Source organism: Mus caroli, unplaced genomic scaffold (assembly GCF_978045245.1).
Source record: "Mus caroli unplaced genomic scaffold, Mus_caroli_1 scaffold_3, whole genome shotgun sequence".
NCBI classification, from domain to species: Eukaryota; Metazoa; Chordata; class Mammalia; order Rodentia; family Muridae; genus Mus; species Mus caroli.
This window is the reverse complement of record NW_028227258.1, coordinates 107,149,476-107,170,201: the sequence shown is the minus strand read 5'-3', so window position 1 is coordinate 107,170,201 and position 20,726 is coordinate 107,149,476. Positions and strand designations below refer to the sequence as shown.

Genomic DNA, 20,726 nt, shown 5'->3' with positions numbered 1-20,726 from the left:
GAAACATCCATTTACTTTTATTTATCTGAAATAATTCCACTTAGGTGGATTAATCTCGCTAACTGTGCAGACTCATCAAATGTTCAATCAAAGCCAACAGCTTTCCAGGAAGGCATTAATCCTGTTGCCAGTATAAATGTTAATGCGAATTTCACTCTAGAGTGAACTGTTAATCTTTACCCTCAAAGGCGGTTCTGACCATGCGCAAACTACAGTGCCTGGGAAGGTTAATGGACGACTTCTGTTCTTCCCACACTGAATGAGCAACGAGCCGATCTGTGTTTGCTCAGTCTGACGTAGATCAGACTTCTGTAATGCTTGTTCTGGCTCTCTCCTTTTCCAGTCACTGTTTGTCACCTGACTCAGTCTCTGCCTTCCTTGTCTCCCTTCCTTTGAGCTCTATGGGAAGAATTTAGACAGATGCAGTGAGCAGTGTAGAAGACAGGCATGGCTCATTACAGAGTGAATGTGCTCTCCAGCAGTGTGAGCAGACAATGACTAAGGAGACCCCTGGCATGACCTACACGCGAGGCAGCCATTACACGATTTTCTAAGGTCTCTAGAACAAGCAGCATCTCCTGAGGGACTTTGTCCTGTCTAGGTGATTGACAGGCCTGTTTGAATCTTTGCTTAGAAGGGGAAGTGGTGGTGTGTCTCTGTTCTTGATCAGAAAGCCTCCTGCTATATGGAATCCCATAAAGGTTTAGGACTCCTTCAGCCAGGGTTAGAAGGTCTCCATTCGTGCCCCCTACCACCACCACGGGCAGCTACACGTAAGGCTCCTTCCAAGGTCAAAGGTGTGACTTGGGTTCCTTTTCTAGCCAGTAATTAAAGTTCATTTTAGTTCTTGGTTTAAAATTGTGGACTGTGAGGGAGGGTCGAGCCCCTGTGTCTTCCAAACCTGTTAATATCTAACTTGTCATTTAACAACCAAGATGGGTATGTTTGGACGAAACCCATTCCCCCTCCACCGGTCTTCTCATGGACGCAAGGAGTTATTAAAGAGCGAAGCACGGCTGAATTCTGAGTGTGTTATAAGACCTGATAAATTTAAATTTTGCTGTCTATTCCAAATATAAAAACTTTAGCAAAGAGCACAAGAATGTTAAATATAAATGCTTTTGGTTTACAGATGAGAGGCTGTCGGACTGTCCACCAATTCTAAATTCTTTTGATGTCTTTTGGATATGAGTGTGTTGTGTGTGTGTCCCATCTGTGCTCACTGAAAGAGCGTATGGACATGCATGGACACCAGAGGAGGACAAGTGCCCACTCTCTGCCTTCTCCATTCGTGACAGGGCTCCTCCCTGAACCTGGGTTAGGCTGGTGCTGTGACTCACTGGCGGGATTAGGTGGCTTCCCTACTGTTAATATGATGTCCGTCAGTTACCGTAATCTACTGTTTCTATCACTGACTTCCTTCTTTCCCGTGTTGCTCTTGATGGAGGACCTCATTCATTCATGGCTTCAGTAGCCATCTCAAGGTTGATCGGCCTCCAATGTTCTTGATTCCCTTGAGACACCCGTTTGCCTTCCCTGGAGAGATTATGAAATAAATACAATGAAAACACTCTCTTACCTTTCTGCTTTCCTACCACATACACTGTTCTTTGCCTTTTCTGCCTTGCTGGTAGAATATGTGTTTTATGTGTGTTTAATATCTGCTACAAGAATTCCCAGTGGTCCACACCACATGGGTGATTGGCTTTCATAGATTTCTCCATATTTAATTTAAAAGTCATGTGGACTATGGGGCCAAGAGGGGTTTTGTATAGAAACTTCAAAAGGTTTATCTGATTAGAAAATGACTGAATGTCTTGTCACTCTTAGCTGCTCCTACACATGCTAGTAAAAGATGTGTTTGTGAAAGAGACAGGAAATTGACTCTTTTAACCCAGAAATCATTTGGGGAGTAAAAGGTAAGTATGCTGTTTTGTGTGTGTGTGTGTGTGTGTTTCAGGTTTCTGGCTCAAATCAAGTATCCAAGAGGCAACAGATGGACCCGCTGCCTAGAATGAAGGAAAGTCCGGTGAAAACGTACGTCTAGGTAGATCTCCCCTTGCCAGGTTCATTATACTTGCCCTCTCGCAGCACTCGAGCAACAAGGTGTCTGGTATATTTTGGGAGCTTAGATTCTAGATTTTATAGCCATGTATAAAACAGCACATGAGAAGAAACTTCAGGGAATCTAGTGGCCTCACATGCCATATACACAGGATTGGGGCTCCCTGAAGAACTGTTAGTCTCCAAAGGAGGGGGTGTGTTAAACTAAAGCAGCAGAGAACCTGGGCAGAGTTAAAATGATACTCCTAACAACGCAGCAGGCACAGCTGACTCCTGTCTGTACCTTTCCAGTGGAGAAGCATGTTTGTTGCTATGGATACGGTACAGTTTAACTATGGATCCCATATAAACGAGGCTACTTTATGCTGAAGAACAAAGGGACTTGCTGGGGTTTTATAACTTGTGAACTTTCCAGGTCCTATAGAAAATATGGAATCACCTGATTCATTCTATATGATGAGGATATTCTTATATAATACTGGAAAAATTAAGCCAAGTTGTAAATTAGCTCTAAATCAATCCTGTCTAACTCTAGTCAAGATGAGAAGTTCTCAAAGGATACGTACTATGACAAGTTTCTTTGGTAAAGATTAATGGTATAGCCCAATTCTCAGATAGATGGGCCAAAGCATATTTTTCACTAATAGTTATTACTTATTTAAATTACAATTAATTATCTTTACACATTCTCATCATAGAATTATAGTGTAGTTTAAATATTAAAATTTGACAAAGGATCTCCATGGAAAAAGAATCAAACCGCTGTGTCTGAGATTCCCAAGACCATCTCGGTGGTAAGAGACTCAGTGGTAGGTTCCAGAACTCAGGGCACATTTGTACTCATGCTAGGATGTATCACAGAGAAAAGATCCCGTTGAAATCCACAAAGGGAAAAGGACCTGGAGTCAAGTTTGTGAGGACTTGGTGGCAACTTGTCAAGTCCTGTCTAGGCAGAATCCTGCTGACATACTTAGTCCCTCCAAGAGTGACTTACAACAGCAAGCTGACAGCACACTGGGCTTTGATCTCACTGCCTGGGTAGCACCCACTCATTTGGTTTTGTGATTCCCCCAGGGAGGCTCACTGCCTGTAGCACCCAGCCATTCTGTTGGCCAGAGTCACACATCTACCTAACTCCTGCTAATATCTCAGACTCCAAGAACATAAGCAGGCTTTGTGATGGAATAGGCACAGGGTGATACCCTTCCCACTCAGGGCAAGGCTTTATTAGGTCGGGGAATTGTTGCCACTAGGAGCCTGGCGGGCAAGCTTTCTGGAGGACAGTAATCCTGAGCTATTATCTCAGCTCCTCTCTGCACAGCCGCCTACACAGCCTCCTTCTATTTTATCTAAGGCTCCCACTACATTAATACACTTATCCATAAACATTCCCATCCTGTGACTATGAAGACAGTCTAGATTTTTCACTGAATACTCTTGAGGTTGGCTGTCTCAGAATAAACCCTGAAATCAGTCACCATCGCTAGGTGCCTACTTCCTGCAGGATCTTATCAGGTTTGACTGAGGCTACCCAAGGAGATCATCAAGGTGTCAAACCCCACCTGTCTCCTTATGGAGCAAGGGCCATACATCTGCTTGCCCGGGGCCTCTCTGGGCCACAGGTCTGAGCTGAGCCTAAGGTGCTATAACAGGAGGTGGATGCCATAGGCTGGGACTCTCACTCAGTCAGCTGCCTCAGGACCTTCAGAACTGCCATTCTACCCAGATCCATCCTGTGTCTGATGAATCTGAATGTGGAGAGATTGTCCATCATAGATTGCTGCTTAATAATTCTTGAATGGATCGCTGAGCTGATGAGTGGTCAAGCAGCTGGACTAAGATGGCTTTCATTGTCTGAAACTAAATACAACAGAAACTCAGATCTCCCCCAACAGAAACATCTCTGTCTTTCTCATTAGGCATTCGAAAACATTTCAGTAGACGGGAGTGTCTTAATATATTATTTCTGAGTTACCGACCTGACCATGGAATTTTGATATCCTTCTTTTGTTGATTGTTCCGATTTGAGTCGTAACTGATGCTGGTGCTAAGCACTTCACAGCAGCATTGATTGACCTAAGTGGTGCTGAGCTTAGGGGGAAGTGTTAGCACCACCCCTTATCTGCAGAGCGGAGTGGCCATGTGAGGCACAGTCACAACGGTGGAGTGGGGGCTAGTGGATTTAGATGGATGCTTGGGAATAGTGTTTTGTATTCACTTCTATAGCTGCCCATACACTTTGTTTTCAACAACTCTACTTCTCAATGCAATAGATCATTTACACCATAAGACCTGTGCATGGATGTCAGAGATGCTTTATCCATGATAGTCAAAGGTAGAAAAAAAACTTAAAATGTCCATCAGTAGGGAATGGATATTCCTAGTATCTATAAATATATACTCTGCAGGTAATAGTAATCAATACCCTTTATAGAACAGTTGGAAAATTCTCATAGTCTTCTATAAGGAAATATGTAAATGTGCTTCCATTCACATGATGGTTAAAAGAGGCTGAAGTAATCTGGTGTAGGAACACAGGATAGTCCTTATAAGTGGGGCTGGGAATTAGGAAGTACAGGAGAGCCTTCCAGTAAGATGACAGTATTTTATCTGTAAGCCTGGGGGATAGTTACTGGAGTTTTAATGTCACAGTACTTTACAGAACTGTGAGTTTATGGTTTGCACACTTTCAGACATGTCATGTTTTGCATGATATTTTTAAAACTCAAGAGCTATGGCCTTAATGTTTGATACGGTTGACATTCTCATATGTGCTTGTCAACTTGCATCTGTAACACAGAGACTAACATAATCACTCACAATTTTTTTAAAGTTACTTTAACCTTAGTTTAAAAGGGTCTTGTCTGTGTTTGATTGCCCTCACTATGCTGGACCTGTGTCAAGCTTCACGCTGAGGGTTGGCCATGCAAGGCAGAACAAAACTGCCACACACAAGGCAGAAAGGTGAAAAGGGAGGGGTCTCACCGCTGGCCAGAGTTATGTTTCCAGCCACCCCAAGACTTCCCATAAGACCCAGCCTCCTACAGATCCCATAGCCTCCCTCCCACGAGTACTGCCAGGGACCATGTTTAACTCAGATCTTTGAGTGACAGGCAACATCCACATTAGCAGTACCAATGTTCAAACACTGACTTATGGTATTGTTACACTCAGGATGAGTCAGAGTACCAGAAGAAACCCATTTAAGAGAAATTGTTTGAAAGATTGATCAAAACAATGACTCTGCTCAGTCCTATATCACCAATTATATTCCAACTTCATGAAATTGTGACTGCAAATGAATAAGATATCTCCATCCCCATGAAAGATCTATGCTAGAAATCCTTGCACATACTGTTTATAAAGGATTGCTAAGATCATTAAGGGAATGCTCTTCAGAGATAGGTTTAGAACTTGCCCCTAAGCTCTACAAAACTGAGAGGTAATATCTGGGCTGTGGGCCCTGGAATATATTAACTCTGTGAGTTATGGATTTTGCAAGTAAGGACCTCAAACGGTGATGGATACATAGCAACAGCTCATCAAAGAGCCAATGGTGACATTTCTCTCTTATTTTTCTTTGCTGTGCAGCCTCCTCTTTGCTTTGCTTTTTTGATGAAAAGTTTATATAGTGATGGAAGGCCCTTGAGGAAGACAGAGCAGCCCTTCATGCTCCAGAAGGAAAGCACCATTGGGAAATTAATTGTGACTTCTTGAGGGACAGATTGTTTGGAGAGCTTATTTTTGAGACAAAAAGCAGATATACAGGCAACATCTGCAGCCTTAAGAAACTAATTCAATAGACTATGACAGGATTAAGAAGTTCTAGTCAATTCTAGAAGACTCTAGAATGCAGATGCTAGAATATATAACAATGTAGAAAAATTTTATTACAGTAAATAGAAAGTATAATGTAAAAAAAATTTGGTGGTGGTATGGATGATTTGGGTTTGTTCATTTTCATATTGTCTATGAATTGTGCAGTTTCATATCACATTAATGAGAGTGATAAATGAAGAAAAATTCTATAATAAGCCATCTTGTGGAAGTCTCCAAGTCAAAATAACAGTATATTTAGTATTATCCTTTTAGAAACGCAGGAAGCATGATGGTAAATGAAATTTTGCTCTGCATTCAGAGCAGACAGAAAATAAATTTTCTCCAACTAAATTATCCAATGTGTCTTTATATGAGCAGTCACTCCCAGCCTCAGTTTATCCCCTTGTAGTATAAGAGTGAAACCTGTACTGAATGGGAGACTTAGAAGGTTTTGAAAAACTCCCAACTCTTATAAATATTCTCAAATTTCCTTCCTTTCCAATGTGTAGCACATTAGCAACTATAAAGAGTAAGCAAAATCAGAAAAAATCCTTTTGGAAAGAGAGAAAAATATAAGAATATACCATAATTTGAGCATGCAAACAACAAATACGCTACATTTAGACTGGTATCATTTATGTAACACCCTCATATTAAGGTTTCGGGACTTTCTTGAGCTTAGCTGAGCAATATGGCTCCCTGGTATCCCCACATATGTACCTGTATGCCACTGAGGCATCTGAAGACACACACACTAAAGTCTTTAGTGTATTCTCCAGGTTCAGTAACCATCACCACTGATTCTAGAACGTTCTCTTCTTCCAACTCCCATAGAAGTGTCATGCCCATTAGAAGTCTCACCATCTGGCTCTTGGTGCTCACTAATCTGTTTATGTGTTTTTTTTCCCTACTACTGTGTCACATGCAGTGTGCCACTCACATGTCTAGCTTCTCTCAAGGTCATCCATGTCGAGCACAGCCAGATTTACTGTGTTGATTAGATAGCAATTCCACATTTTTATAGACCATCAGTTATTCAGTCGTCAGTTGATGGGGATTTGAATTATTTATACATTTCTGATAATGTGAATAATGTTGCTATGGATACTCCTGACAATGTTTTATGCATGCTATTTATTTATTTGAATACAAAGTAAGGGGAATCCTCGTGGCATTTTCATATAGACGTAGGTTTGAGTGGTCCCTCTGGTCCCATCCACTCCTCTCTCCCATCTCTCTGTGTTTCTGGTGTAGTCTACTAACCTCAGGATGCCCCTTTCCACTTTCATACTCTTCCACCCCTCTCCCTAAAAGCATCTTCCCCCTGAAGGAGCTCTGTCTACTTTCCTAGCACCCACATTCACTTCCAGGTAAATGCACATGCAAATTAGAAGCTGAGATCCATAGATGAGAAGCAGCACGTGGGGTTTGTCCGCTGGTCCTGAGCTACCTCATTTGAGTATGTTTCCATTTTCATTTCTCCTCATAGGCAATTACATTTTCATTGTGTGTCTGGACCACATTTTCACCATCCTTCTGATGATGCACAACTAGGCTGACTCCTTCATCTTGCTATTGTGAACAGGGCAACTGCAAACACAGGCACACACGATCTCTGTCACAGGGCTAGAGTCCTTTGCGTATGTATCAGAAGCAGAGTCCTGTGGCAATTTTATTTTTAGGTTTTGGAGAAACAACCACACCATTTTGTACAGTGCCTGTACTCCACCAACAATGGCTAAGGACATCTTTCCCCACGTCCTCATTAACATTTGCTGTCATTATTTTTCCTGCTTGGGTGACTTGGAATCTCAGAGTCATTTTGTGTTTCTCTGATGGATAAGGACATTGGACGCCCTTTCGATGTTTGCTTCGCCATTTTCATGCTTGAGAACCATCTTCAGTTCCGTTTATTGCCCATGTATTGCAATTTGGGGGCTTGGGAGATGAATAGTCCTCTGTATACTCTAGATATTGATGCCCTGTCTGAAATATAGCAGGCCAGGACTTTCTCCATTCTGTGGTTCTCTTGCCCCCCTCGTCTCTTTGCCACACAGAAGCGTTTTAATTTTCTATGATCCCATTTGCTGCTGGGTTTCTATGTGGAAAAACCAACTCTTATTGCTGTTTCTTAAAGTACTGTCTCTGGGTTTGTTTGGTTTGGTTTGGTTTGGTTTGGTTTGGTTTGGTTTGGTTTTGGTGTTGATTTTTAAGTATGGCAGTTTCAGCATTTCATGTTTTAAACTAAGGTTTCATTGATGGCTTCATCTTTTTCATTAGAGCTATACTGTGTCTGCAGTTTTGGTTATTCACTATTTTATCAAAATTGGGCATTTTGTTATTCTTTATCTTAGATACTCCTTTTTCCCCCAATTGATCGTTGCTATTATGTGATGACATTTTAAAATTCATCCTGTGAAGATGCTATTCTTTGTCCTGAGTGGTTACTACATACTGTGCTGGGTGAGCGAAGTGGTTGCCTTAGGATTGACAGAAACATTCAAAGTATTTGGGATCAATAAACCTCTTCCCTCCTGGGGGACATAGCATGTGTGTCTGGATAGACTCTCCATACTCAGCCAAGAAAAGCCTCAGCTCTGCCTTTGCAACACCTACATTTTTGGCAGAGGCAAGAGCTTAGGTCCTTCTCAAGTCAAGACACACATGAGTCTAGGCTTGTATAGGTATAGCTACACCTGAGTTTAGGGTTCCAGATCCCAAGACTGGTGCTGGAGTTTTTTTTTTTTTTTTTTTTTTTTTTTTTTTTTTTTTTGGTTTTTCGAGACAGGGTTTCTCTGTGTAGCCCTGGCTGTCCTGGCACTCACTTTGTAGACCAGGCTGGCCTCGAACTCAGAAATCCGCCTGCCTCTGCCTCCCGAGTGCTGGGACTAAAGGCGTGCGCCACCACGCCCGGCGGTGCTGGAGTTTATTAATACCCACCCCAGCCTTTTATCTTTCCTGGTTAGTTTAGTTTTAAATAATAGTAGCCATGAAATTAAATGATGGCTTCAATTTGTTCCAGCAAATTCTCCATGCTGGACCATGTCCAGAGAAGGCCAAAGAAGAAGAGCTTTGCAGTCAGTGATTGGCGGCTCCTGTAGTGTGTGTTGGCTCCTGGTTTTACCATAGCTATGGGCTGTTGGTTTTCTTGGAGGTAAGGGGCAGGTGTAGGGCTAGGGGAAACTAAATTCCACACAACTCAATGTTCTCACCAAGTCCCCAACTTTTCTTCTTTGTTTTATACATTCTTGAGAATTGTTACACACATTTTTGATTTCTAGAGTTCCAAACTGCTTTGGAACTCTTTTTATTTTATTTATTTATTTATTGACAATTTCTCTTTGCTTTTATGGGGGAGAGAAAGTTTTTCCTTGCTTAGGAGGAAAATGACAGGTCTTTACTTGATTGTTTTTGCTGAGACCACACTCTAAAATCTATTTGAAAAGTACCTCAGCTGAAGCAGCCTCTGCTATTTCACAGAAGAACACAAAGAAGCCACCCGCACAAAGCTGTATAAGTCAGTAAGAGGAGATTCCATGGGATCTAAGAACAGAAATCTCTGTGTTAGTGTTATCTTATTATCCCTACCCTATTTCTTGGCTTCTCTGTGCTCTTGACTTTAATTCAGGGTAAGTAGCCCTTGATCCCCTTCCCCTCTCTCCAGACAGGGGCTTCCACATTGGGTACCCGACGGGCTGCTTCTGGGGACTCCTCTGATGAGTACCTGCCTTTGCAGTGGTTGCCCCATAGCTGTAGTGAGACAGTGACATGGTTGCCTGAGACTGTGCTGTAAGCAGAACATGTGCGGATGAAGGCTTCCTTACTCCAGACTGGAGGAGATGGGTCAACCATAGTTCTTCATATATGGCGTTTTTATTGCAGACAGCAGTGACAGAAAAATTATGATCGATGCTTATTTTATTTCAGTGGAAGACACAATTCCATGAATCAGAAGACAACAAATGCCAAGAAAGGACCAGTTAAAAAGGTTTCAAGATCAAACCATCTTCCAAAACTCAACCCGTGATTCCAGAGCTGGGCAGACTTCTATTTTTTCCATCTTTTTCTTCATTCAGTGTCTTCAGTTTAGGAAGCTAATGTTCAATACATTCCTCAGGGGAGGAAATAGATGAGGGAGAGCGGCTTCTCTCACTCTTTCAAAAGTTGATTCTTCTGCCTGCATAAAAGTCATGTGTCTCCAGTAACTGTAAATATCCAGTACATGCGCTTATAGTTCTTACAATACCTTAGAAGGGACCCGAAGGCTGACATCCTTCTGGCACTCTCAGTAGAGTGTTTCTGATATTCTCTGATTGCACTTTTATGTTGTATTTGGTTTCTAAATTGGCCATTAGTTAGAACTATATATATATATATATATATATATATATATATATATATATATCCACCTTTTTGTTATTTTAAATTGCATCATGCTCAGTTCAACTTTTTAAAATCAAGGTTTCAACATATTCCCAGATCACATGCATATGAAAGTTTCAGGGAAATATTGTCAATAACTTCAGTCATGCACTGCATTGTTCTTGGCCCCTCCCCGCCCCCCCGCCAGTAACCTTGAGGATTTAGGGCAAATCCTATCACCTCATGTTTATTTCCTACATCTAGAAAAATGACTGTGGTAAACTGTATAGTTTATAAAATTTCTAGAAAGCCTATTCAGTCACAGGGGTCTGCCACTGTGTATGTGGCATTAAAGTCATTTTGTGATATTTACTAATTCACAACAATGGTTTAGTTTTTGGACCAAACTTTGCAGGAGTTTGGAATACTGGAGACTAGAAGGAAATAGAGGGAGAATAAGACATTGTTTCTAGGACCTATGAACTTTATTGAATTTTATTCGTGTTTAGGGTGTTTTGTGACTCGAATGTTTTTTCTAATTGTAATCGAGATCAGGAAGATTCATATAACTTACCCATTTAAATGAGAGAAATTATTGGAATTTAAATTTCTTGTGCATGTTTAAGCAAGTGATGTTTTAACCTATATCTGATGAAAAATGTCATTTGTTTCCTTTTATATGTAATGTGCCTTTTACACCTGAGGGGTTTATGTGTATGTATGTATCTATGTATGTATGTATGTATTATGCATAATATGTACATGTATGTGTAGATAATAGAACCATAATGCTGCACTCATGAACTTGCAGTAGCTATGGTTGCCTGCACAAAACCTGCTCAAGATCAAGCTAGCCAACATTCCAGCTCCAGTGGCAGAGGGACACATGGGCCTCACCCCTAGCAGAGGAGCTGGTGACACCGAGGTCTGCTAGGAGAGGGAGAGTCCTTCCTTTTAAGGGTGTGGTCCCTGGTAGGTTCAGAATGATCCAGTAGATGGCCCCACGGCTATGTATTTGTGGACAGCACTAACTGGCTTCAATGGAATAGATGTGTGTGTGTATCTATATATATATGCATGTATATATATATATACATATATATATATGCATGTATATATGTGTGTGTATGCACACATATTTAAAGATATGCTGTTGGGAAGGGGTTATGGGATCTTTGAATTGGTGTGTGTATGAAATAAATACATTGTATACATGTGCAAAATTATTGAAGAATAAAATATTTTAATAAAATGGAATATTGATATGATAGTGGCTTTAATGTACATATTTTCTCTTTCTTTATTTCTCTTCCAAGTTTGTTTCTAAAGACTGATTTTTCTCCTGGCTTTGGGTCTCCCATTCTGCTTCATATATCTATACAGTTTTTATTGGATGTTGAGTATCAATAATATCATATTGCAGATTGCAATATTCCTATGAGCATTTAAATTGCTTACAGTTCTATTTAACGCCTCAGACTTCCATTGGAGTGAGTAAACTTGCCATGAATGAGGTTGCTAAGATATAGCTAGCCTGAGGCCCCAGTGAAGATACCGTGAGCGACACAAAGGACACATAGCTCTGCTTGGCCCAGACCTGGATGCCCGGAGGCTTGCAGGCACTCTGCTTTACCATTTTGCAATTTATGCCTTGGTGTCCTGTAGGGGTTACGGTATCCTGTGCAGACTTGGGGTTCTGTTTTTGGACAGGCCTTTGTGTTCAACATCAGCCTCTTCCACCAGCTTCTGTCTCTTCTAATGTGGGAAACGGTCCTGTTACCATGGTACTTCCTTCTCTGAAGTCTGTGATGTGTATAGGGGAGGAACTAAGGAGGCAACTGGACTTGTGCCTTCTCAAGGATTCCCTCTTACACCTGCAAACAACTGTCTTATCTATTTTTATCTACCCTTCTATTTAGTCACAGTGAATGGCTAAATTCTGCCACTCTTGCAAGGCCAGAACTGAAGAACTCATTCACTTGATATTAAAACTATTTTTAAAGCAAGAAAGTATATTAAAACACAAAGTATTAAAAATCCATTTTGTTTCTTCCACCATTATATTTCTTTGAGTTGCACCTGGATAAAGGGGAGAGACAGGGCTTTGACCCTGTGCAAGTTCTGAAGAAAAAAAAAAGTATTTGGTGATCAAACTAGTGGGCTGTGATCCAGATTGCTTTACGCTCAATGAACAGTCTCCTTTCTTGGAAGAATGCACCCGAGGCTCATGGTTCATGGACGGGAAGAACTTTGTTTACCAGTGCATAGGTCATAAACACTGAGCTGTTGTGTGTGTTAGAAACACTGTCCAGGAGCACACCACAGGCGCAGAATTGTATGAGACCCTATATCAAGCAGACATCCCCTTTTGTGCCTTCTCTCTGGTGGTCGTTGCATGTTTGTTTGATTTTGTCTTTGTCTTGAGACTGTGTCTTGTTATGTAGCTTAAAACTGGACACATCTAGGAAGAGGGAACCCCTAGTTGAACAGTCTCTATCAGATTATCTTGTTGGGAGGGTCTGCAGGGCACTTTCTGGATAGCCAGTTTGTGATGTGGGCCTAGACAACCATGGGCATTGCCAAACCTAGGCAGGTGGTCCTGGGCTGTGTAAGGAATGTTGCTGAGCAAGCCAGAGAGCCACATCCCTTCATGGTCTCGACTTTAGGCTCTAGCCCCGACTTCTCTCAATGATAGCCTATGACATGGGAATGTCAACTAAATAAACCCTCCCCTCTCCTAAATTTGTTAGTGTTCTATCATAGCAGAAGAAAAGTAAGCTAGAACTCCTAGCCAGAAACTTGTCATCCTCCTGCCTTAGCTTCTGAAGTGCTGGCACCAAAGACATGTACCACCATGCCAGACCAATAAGACATCTATGTCATTTCTAGGCCTGGCCCACAAAAGCACACAAGATCATCATTCTTGGTTGTGCCTCCTCCCCACCCTGATCTTCTTTGCTGGTTTTGGATATATTATAAGCACAACAACGGGTTTAATGTGCTTGTTTTCTATTTATATCCTCTACTTCTGTGACTGATTCCCCCCGCCCCTGGTTTCTGATCTCATTTTCTGTCCATTATATCATTTTATGGATGCTACGCATTACATTGCTGTTGATAATTTTATTGGGCTTCATCCTTGCAAGCATTTAATGTCGATGCTGGGGATCAGGCTCAGGTCCTCAGGCAGGCAAGGACTTTCCTGACTGAGCCTTCTCCCCAGCCCTCTGCTACTATATAGATGGAATTATATTAACCAAATAAATAAAATAAAAATAAAACTGTATTACAGTGATTTTAAAAGGGGTCTAAATGTACCTTTGACATCCACATGTGTCTAGAGAATGAGCCATGGAAGTTCTGATTGCCGGAAGGACGGCATAGCCCCCAGCACCTACTTCAAATGTGAACTAGAAGATTGTGTGAAAAAAGAAACAAACACACTCTTTCCTCTCTGAGTTGCTTTTGGTGAGTACTATGTATTATAGCAACAGAAAAGCAAACTAGAATTACCTGGGCTAACCTTAAACTGGTCATCCTCCTGCTTCCGTGTCTGAAGTGCTGACACCACACATTCCAAAGAAGCAAGTCTCAAAACCCGGGTGTGCAGTAGCCCCATATCCTGGAAGACTCTCAGGTCCCTGGATCATCATACACAACATATTTATTCTATTCGCAATGCTACTCCTCATCTGGTGGTTGTGTGAATAAAGCATTCCTACTTGTATGTGTTCTGTGTTGGGCCACCAGTAATTGAATTTTACTAACTAAAGCAATTAACCTGTTCTCCTTATTTTACACCAAGCAATATTTCTAATAAATCTGAGAGGTACTGGGTATTTTAGTAGGTAACAGTATCTACTCAAATCTTCAGTCACACAGATAAATCAGGTCATCCATGGATAGCAGTGTTATTGGCCAAGGGATTCTCAACTAGCACTTAAAATTGAACCCAACTCTACTTTCAAATCTTCTGACCGTATCTAAAACAACGATCTGTTTTTGTGTTTTCATCGATAACATTATAATAGAAGTTCTCTTAGGCCTTGCTACGAATGCTTTATGAATTGATAGTCTAACGCTAGCTGGGCCCAAACAGTTGTGTCCAGTCCATGATCAAATGAGAGACTTGTCCAGAACAGGTTCACTTGGGAGAGGAGTATCCAGCCTCACTGACTTGTGGCACTTAGGGAACCCCAATAGGCAGGCACAGCGGATGCCTTCTTCCAGGGAACTGGCAGCTCGCTGCTTGCGTCCTGACCCTGTTTTCTGAGAGGAACACTCCTGTCCACCTTTTCTCAGTAAACTTTGATTTACTCTGGTCCTCTCTCCTCCCCATCCTCTGGTTCACTATACTGTCCTTAGGGTATGTACAACCCCCAGACATCATTCTCCGAACAAACATGGGTGTCCAGAGGTACCTTTAGTGCCACTTAAAAAAAAACCACAGTTTTCCATTTTACAGGTTTGGGGATAATACAATTCCACCTACCTAGTAGCAGAAGGCTGGGGAAATGGCTCAGTTGGTGAAGGGCTCAGCTGACTGAGCATGTGAGTCTGAGGCTCCCACATCCACATAAAAAGCTAGGCACGATGGTGTACCTTGTAATCTCAGCACTGGGGAAGCAGAGGCGAGAGGATCTCTAGAGTTCAATGGTCAGTCAGTGCAAGCTAACTGTGCGCTCCAGGATCAATGAGAGACCCAGTTTCAAAATGAATGATGGAAGTAATGGACAATAACACGATATGCCAACCTCTGCCTCCGTGCACGCACACACACACTAACCCACACAGACGTGCGCGCGCGCGCACACACACACACACCCCATATATATAAATAAGGAACAGTGAATTCTATATATAACAGTTATAAATTCTAAGCATAATTTGTTTCTTAGGCCCATTCCTCTTTATATCTCATGGAAACACATATTTTAAAAACTCTGCCAGTCATGTTGATTTCTGTCACAGTCTGTGTCCTGCTGCTTTTTGTGGTATTTACTTCTCAGGCTTGCCTTTGGGGACCCTGGAGGTAAACTTTTCTGTTCTTTCACACCATTCAGAGTTCTACATTCCTAGGTTTCCCTTGAACATGGGCCACTCGCACCCAAACTCATTGTGCTTTTTAAAGGCAACCAGCTACACCCCAGACTTACTACTAAGATTTTCCTCAGCATCTTTTCTTAGGTCTACAGTCGGCTGAGTACTCAGTCCTCTGTGGAACCCAGGAGTCTTCAGGTTTCCAATCTCTGTGCTGTCTAGGGTCTCCCAGAGCTGCTGAGTTGATGTCGCTTGCTGCAGTATCCTGTTGAGGTAGCAGCTAACTTGAGTTGGAAGGTCCACACCAAAGGTTTTCTCTGTTATGCAATGATCAAGGTGGGCTTCATCAACCAAAGAAGTAAACACACACACACACACACACACACACACACACACACACCACACACACACACACACACACACACACACACACACACACACACACACACACACACACATCTGGGGAGCCTGTTAAGAAAAAGAAAACATCCCAAGAGTTCAAATCATTGGCAGTGTTAGAGCATCACTACGTACCCACATCTTTATATTATACATATACACACATATACACACCACTTGGGTATTAAGAAGTTTCATAGTAAAGTTAGTTCATTAGACATTTTTTTCTCCTGTCAGTATATATTCAACTATTCACAAGATGTCCCCTTTTCTACTTCACACATCCCCAACAATCATAGACAAGACATTTCTCCTTTTAAGATTGCCTGAGTTTTTGGTGACAGAAATTCCTGCTGGCTTAGGCCAGCTGTCACTGCGGCTCGAGGAAAGCCAGTCCCTTGGCTGTTTTCTCAGGCAGCACAGCCGCAGAAGCTCCGAGGAATCTGCTGATTCTAATGTCTCAGTGGCATGGTTGTGCCTGGGAGTGGGGGCCACTCTGGGTGTGACACAGCCTCAGCCTTGGTTTTGCTATCACTTCTGCTTAGTTCTATATTCTCTTACAAGGCACCAAGGTTTAAAACAAGGTACATTTGCTACAGCCAATTCCTGCTATTGAACGTTAGTATATTAGTTAATAGGAAAGCTGTCAAAACCTGTTACAGTTTACTGCTGGGCATAATCAGTTCCCATGTGATTTTTTTTTTTTGCCACCTAAGGGAAATACTTTTTAACCATGTGGGGGCATTGTATGTATTACCAACTAACTAGTTACTGGGATACGAATTCTGGTAAAACAGTCTCTGCCCTAAGATCTGAAAATAGTTGAGCAGAGGGATAAGAGGGTTCCTACTGAGTTGTTCTAACAAAATACCACAGGCTGGCTTAGAAAATAAGCCAGAATTTTATTTATACCAGTTCTGGAAGCTGCCAAGTCCAAGATGAGTGTGTTGGGAGATTCAGTGGACTGGGGATGGTCCGTTTCCAACTCTCTAGATGACATCTTCTCATTGTGCATTCACAGCCTCGAGAGGTCGAGGGACCTTTCTCAGGCCTCTTTTTCATTCAGGGCACTAATGTAATTAGCGAGGGCTCCTCCTTCAATGACACAATGACCACGTAAAGACCTCACTCACCTCCTAATACCATCATCTCAGAGTTAGGATTTCAGCAGATTAATTTTGAGGAGTACGTGTATTATGGGCAGCCGAGGGAACCAGGGATATATTGCGATTTTTCTTGTTTTCCCAGATTATCCACAAAAGAGTGAGCCACTGCGATGAAAATGCTCACAGCTAAGCATAGTGAACTTAGAGAGTAAGACTGTTAAAATTACAGTTCCAGGTTCAGAACTGAGCAAGAAGCAGGAAGAAGACTTATAAGCAAGAGAGTGTCTGGCCTCTCGGATGCAGGAAAAAATCAGGCAGAAGTGAGAATGGCTAGTAAATTAGCTGTTAGCCTAGGAGGCTCGGAGGAAATGTCCAGTACAGTTCCCAAGTCAATGAACTGGCCCACAGAGGTTTGCTGGCAGATGCTGTCGTTAAGGGCAGTTCGGGTCTTCTCTGGGTCTCAGAGGGCTCGTCCAGTATTACCACAGCACCAAAGAAATGCCTCCAGCCTGGTTGGGTGGATCCTATACTGAAAAAACCATTGTGCGGATTCCGGGACACTGTTAAGGAAGAGAGACTAATTTGGTGACTTGAAAGTCAACCCTGAGTCTCAACCCTGGTGGGGGGAGGGGGGGAGGATAGAGTGAGCCCTGCTGTCACATTGACGAAGAGAACTTGTTTCTAAGCAGAGCTCTCGCAGACTTAAGTATGGAAGGACAAGATCAAAGCCGGCCTTTTCCTCTCTGTGACACTGTCCACGTGAAGACACCACATTCACTTCGATAAGGAACTCATTTTGGTTATGCAGGTTTTCCTTTCCAACAAACTATGTTTTGTGTCTCATTACACAATGGGTGGCATTGATAAACTGATATCTCTAAAGACATGACAAAGCCCACTGCTGCCAATCAACTGCTGAGTGTCCTTAATTTGTCTCTTTCCTAAAATATATTTATTTTTATATGTATTGTGTGAGAGAGTTATGTGCCTGTGATTGTGTGTGTGTGAGTGAGAGAGATTGTGTGGTGTGTGTGTGTGTGTGTGTATGTGTATACCATGTGCATGTAAAAATCCTGGGAGGCTAGAGGAAAGCATTAGCCTAGAACTGGAATTACAGATGGCCATGAGCTTCCATGTGGGTTCTGGGAACTGAACATGGGTCCTCTGTAAGAACAGCCAGTTCAAATTATCTTAATGCCAGCTGTCAGTCAGGAGTTTTCTAGGTCTTTATTCTAGAGATGAGAAGCAGAATAAAATGTGCTATTTACATCAGGGTAAACAATGCACAGAAAAATAGAGTAAGGGGCTCCATTCTGATAGGAGCATCTCTGGATGTGTCACTGCAGCAGAGAACTACGGGGTAGAAAACTGTGGACAGAAAGCACACGGAAGAAGGAACAACAAAAAGACATCATGACCAGAGAGTGGGAGGCAGTAACAGCAAGACACAGAGTCAGAGACAAGAGCAGCTTATTGAACAAGGTAGAAGACCTGGTACATTTTCAGTGGTGGCCCTAAGACAAGGAGTTCATATTCTGGCTTCTGTTTTAAGCATGGTCCCAGCTATCTGTCTTTGTTGAAATGCCAGAGAAGATGGGAGGAGACAAGAACTGAATCAGAAGTCTGAAAATTACAGAAACATTTCTGTTTATAGTTCTACAATGGAATTTGATGGTTAGTGAAGTTCTGGTAGTCCTGCCTTCGGTAAAAGTGGCATAACATTGTTGTTTTGAATATATAATATAATACATATAAACATATTATGGATATTATAATAAATACATATTATCTATTTATACTATATTATTTATAAATATATAATTGATTATACACACACACATATATATGTCAGGCAGGGGAGGGGCCTGTCCAAAAAAGATTCCCTTCAGGAAGATTCACTGTAAAACTCTCTCTCTCTCTCTCTCTCTCTCTCTCTCTCTCTCTATATATATATATATATATATATATATATATATATATAATTAAGGTTTTGAGATGCTGAAAATGAAACTAAGTTAATACTTCTTAATTTTGGACTTTTACACTCTAGATACAAATAGATAGATGGATGGATAGGTAGACAGATAGACAGACAGATAGACACATAGATCTGTGAAAATGAAAGTTACTCCCCCCAACCTTGGAATGACTTTGTTTCACATACTCCTATGTCTTCTGTTTCATTTGAACTAAGTATGTCTGAGCTAATCATTCTAGCTTCACAGTTGCTGTTCCTCACCCCTGGAACAAAGGAAAGTTGGTTACTGTTCAAGAGAAAAATGTTCTAAGTGGCTCAGCTCAGACCACACCATGCCTGGGCATGACTTCACCCTTGTCCGGCATGCATCTCGGAAGGAATGATGGGCCATCTGCTTCACATACATTTACTTACTCTCAGGCCCCATAAGGTAGAAAGCAACAGAAAGGTGGAATTCAGGTTTAATAAAATGCATACATGTACAGATTTCACTCCTGTGTAATCAGAGGATTGATTTCAGGTCCCCTGTAGATACTAAGATCTGTGGGTGTTCGGGTCCTTTATACAAAATGCAATTGGTTTTGCATGTAAACGACATACATTTTCCTTTAAATCAGATCTAGATTGCTTATGTAGGTGGAGCACAGCTAATCCGAAAATATAAACTCTTCTAAAACTTGAAAGTTCTTTGTGGACATGATCCTCTTTTTCCATATCCTTCTACATATGGGGAGGCATGCAAAATTATTTTTTAAATCTGTATAAAGTCCACCTTCAGATTCTAAGTATATGGTGTTTATGAACATAAATGCACATCATGTGTAAGGGCTGAATTTCTGCACTGTGTCACCTAAAGTGAATCTGATCTCATTTTATATCCAAAACATTTATACATCTGTTGAAGGTCTCAGGCCTGAAGCCTTTAGATAAGGGAAACTTACCTTTTAATATTTAATATGATACAGATAGTGGCTAGTATATTGTTCAAGGAATGAGAAAGGAGGTGGGGGTCTGTACTTGTTTAGTAATGATGACATTTTCTCCTCTTTTGTTTGTTTTGTTGAGACAGGGTCTCTGGCTGCCTTGGAATTTGCTAGATAGACCAGGCTGGTCTCAGAAGATCTCCTGCCTCTGCCTTCCCAGTGCTGGGATTAAAGGTGAGTACCACACCATCTGGCCAGTTTTCTCTTAATATTTTCAGCCCACAGTTGGTAGAATCGTGGATGAAGGAGGATCCCTCAAACTATCTCACCTCTTTCCATGCAAAAAGCAGAGAGGCACGGGACTATTTTTGCATACCCTGATGACCTAAATCAGACCCCCAGAGCAGAATGCAACAGTAGCTCAGGAGACCCTGAGGGCTTGCTGGGAGACAGACCACCTGCAGTGGTGGGACACACAAAGCTCTTCTGTGTTGTGTTCAAGTGAGCTGCGTTCACTGCACAACAGGTTTCTAAGCTAAACCTTAGACACAGTAACAAGAGAAAAGATCTTGTTTCAGTAGCTCTCAAGCAAATGCTGAACCAGGGCTGAATATAATGCCATTGGTTCTCAAGTTAGCAGCCACCAGAAACGTCTTCACTGCCTCAATTTCTAAGCTGAGAAAACGGGGACAATGTATTAAGTCTCAGTACAAAAACCGATTGATTGCAAAAAATCCTGAATTAAAGAAACCGCCATAAGAACGCTGTCCATACACTCCGCACAGGCGTCAGACGAGAGTATTTTATCAGAGCAACGCACGCACGCATCTGGAGAAAGCAAAACTGCTGGCCCACCCCAGGCATCACAGCACACCCTCTCTCTGCCCATGCGTAGTAGAGCCTTGAGGGCCAGCCCGAGGCTTGAGTGGCGTGCCTGGGGTGTCCACGTCACTCTGCCCAGGGCTCCCACAGTCCCCGGGGGGACGCGCTCCCTGCCTCTTGCTCCGCCCCCTCACTGCGCGGGCCCGCCAAGAA

The 20,726-nt window shown here is 42.0% G+C and overlaps 1 protein-coding gene across 3 annotated transcripts in view; it reads left to right on the top strand.

The window, feature by feature from the left end:
* The window catches only part of Ccdc169 (coiled-coil domain containing 169), a 31,532-nt gene extending 21,454 nt beyond the window's left edge, over positions 1-10,078 (top strand). For 2 of the 3 annotated variants that reach the window (XM_021158009.2, XM_021158011.3), the window contains exons 7-8: positions 1,961-2,037; positions 9,811-10,078. In XM_021158009.2, coding sequence (XP_021013668.1) covers positions 1,961-2,037; positions 9,811-9,910 — 177 coding nt within the window. In that variant the 3' untranslated portion in view covers positions 9,911-10,078. Of the gene's footprint in view, positions 1-1,960; positions 2,038-8,905; positions 9,038-9,810 lie in introns of all 3 variants that reach the window. The other variant, XR_002377527.2, reaches the window with a different exon arrangement.
* Positions 10,079-20,726: the final 10,648 nt, after the last annotated feature.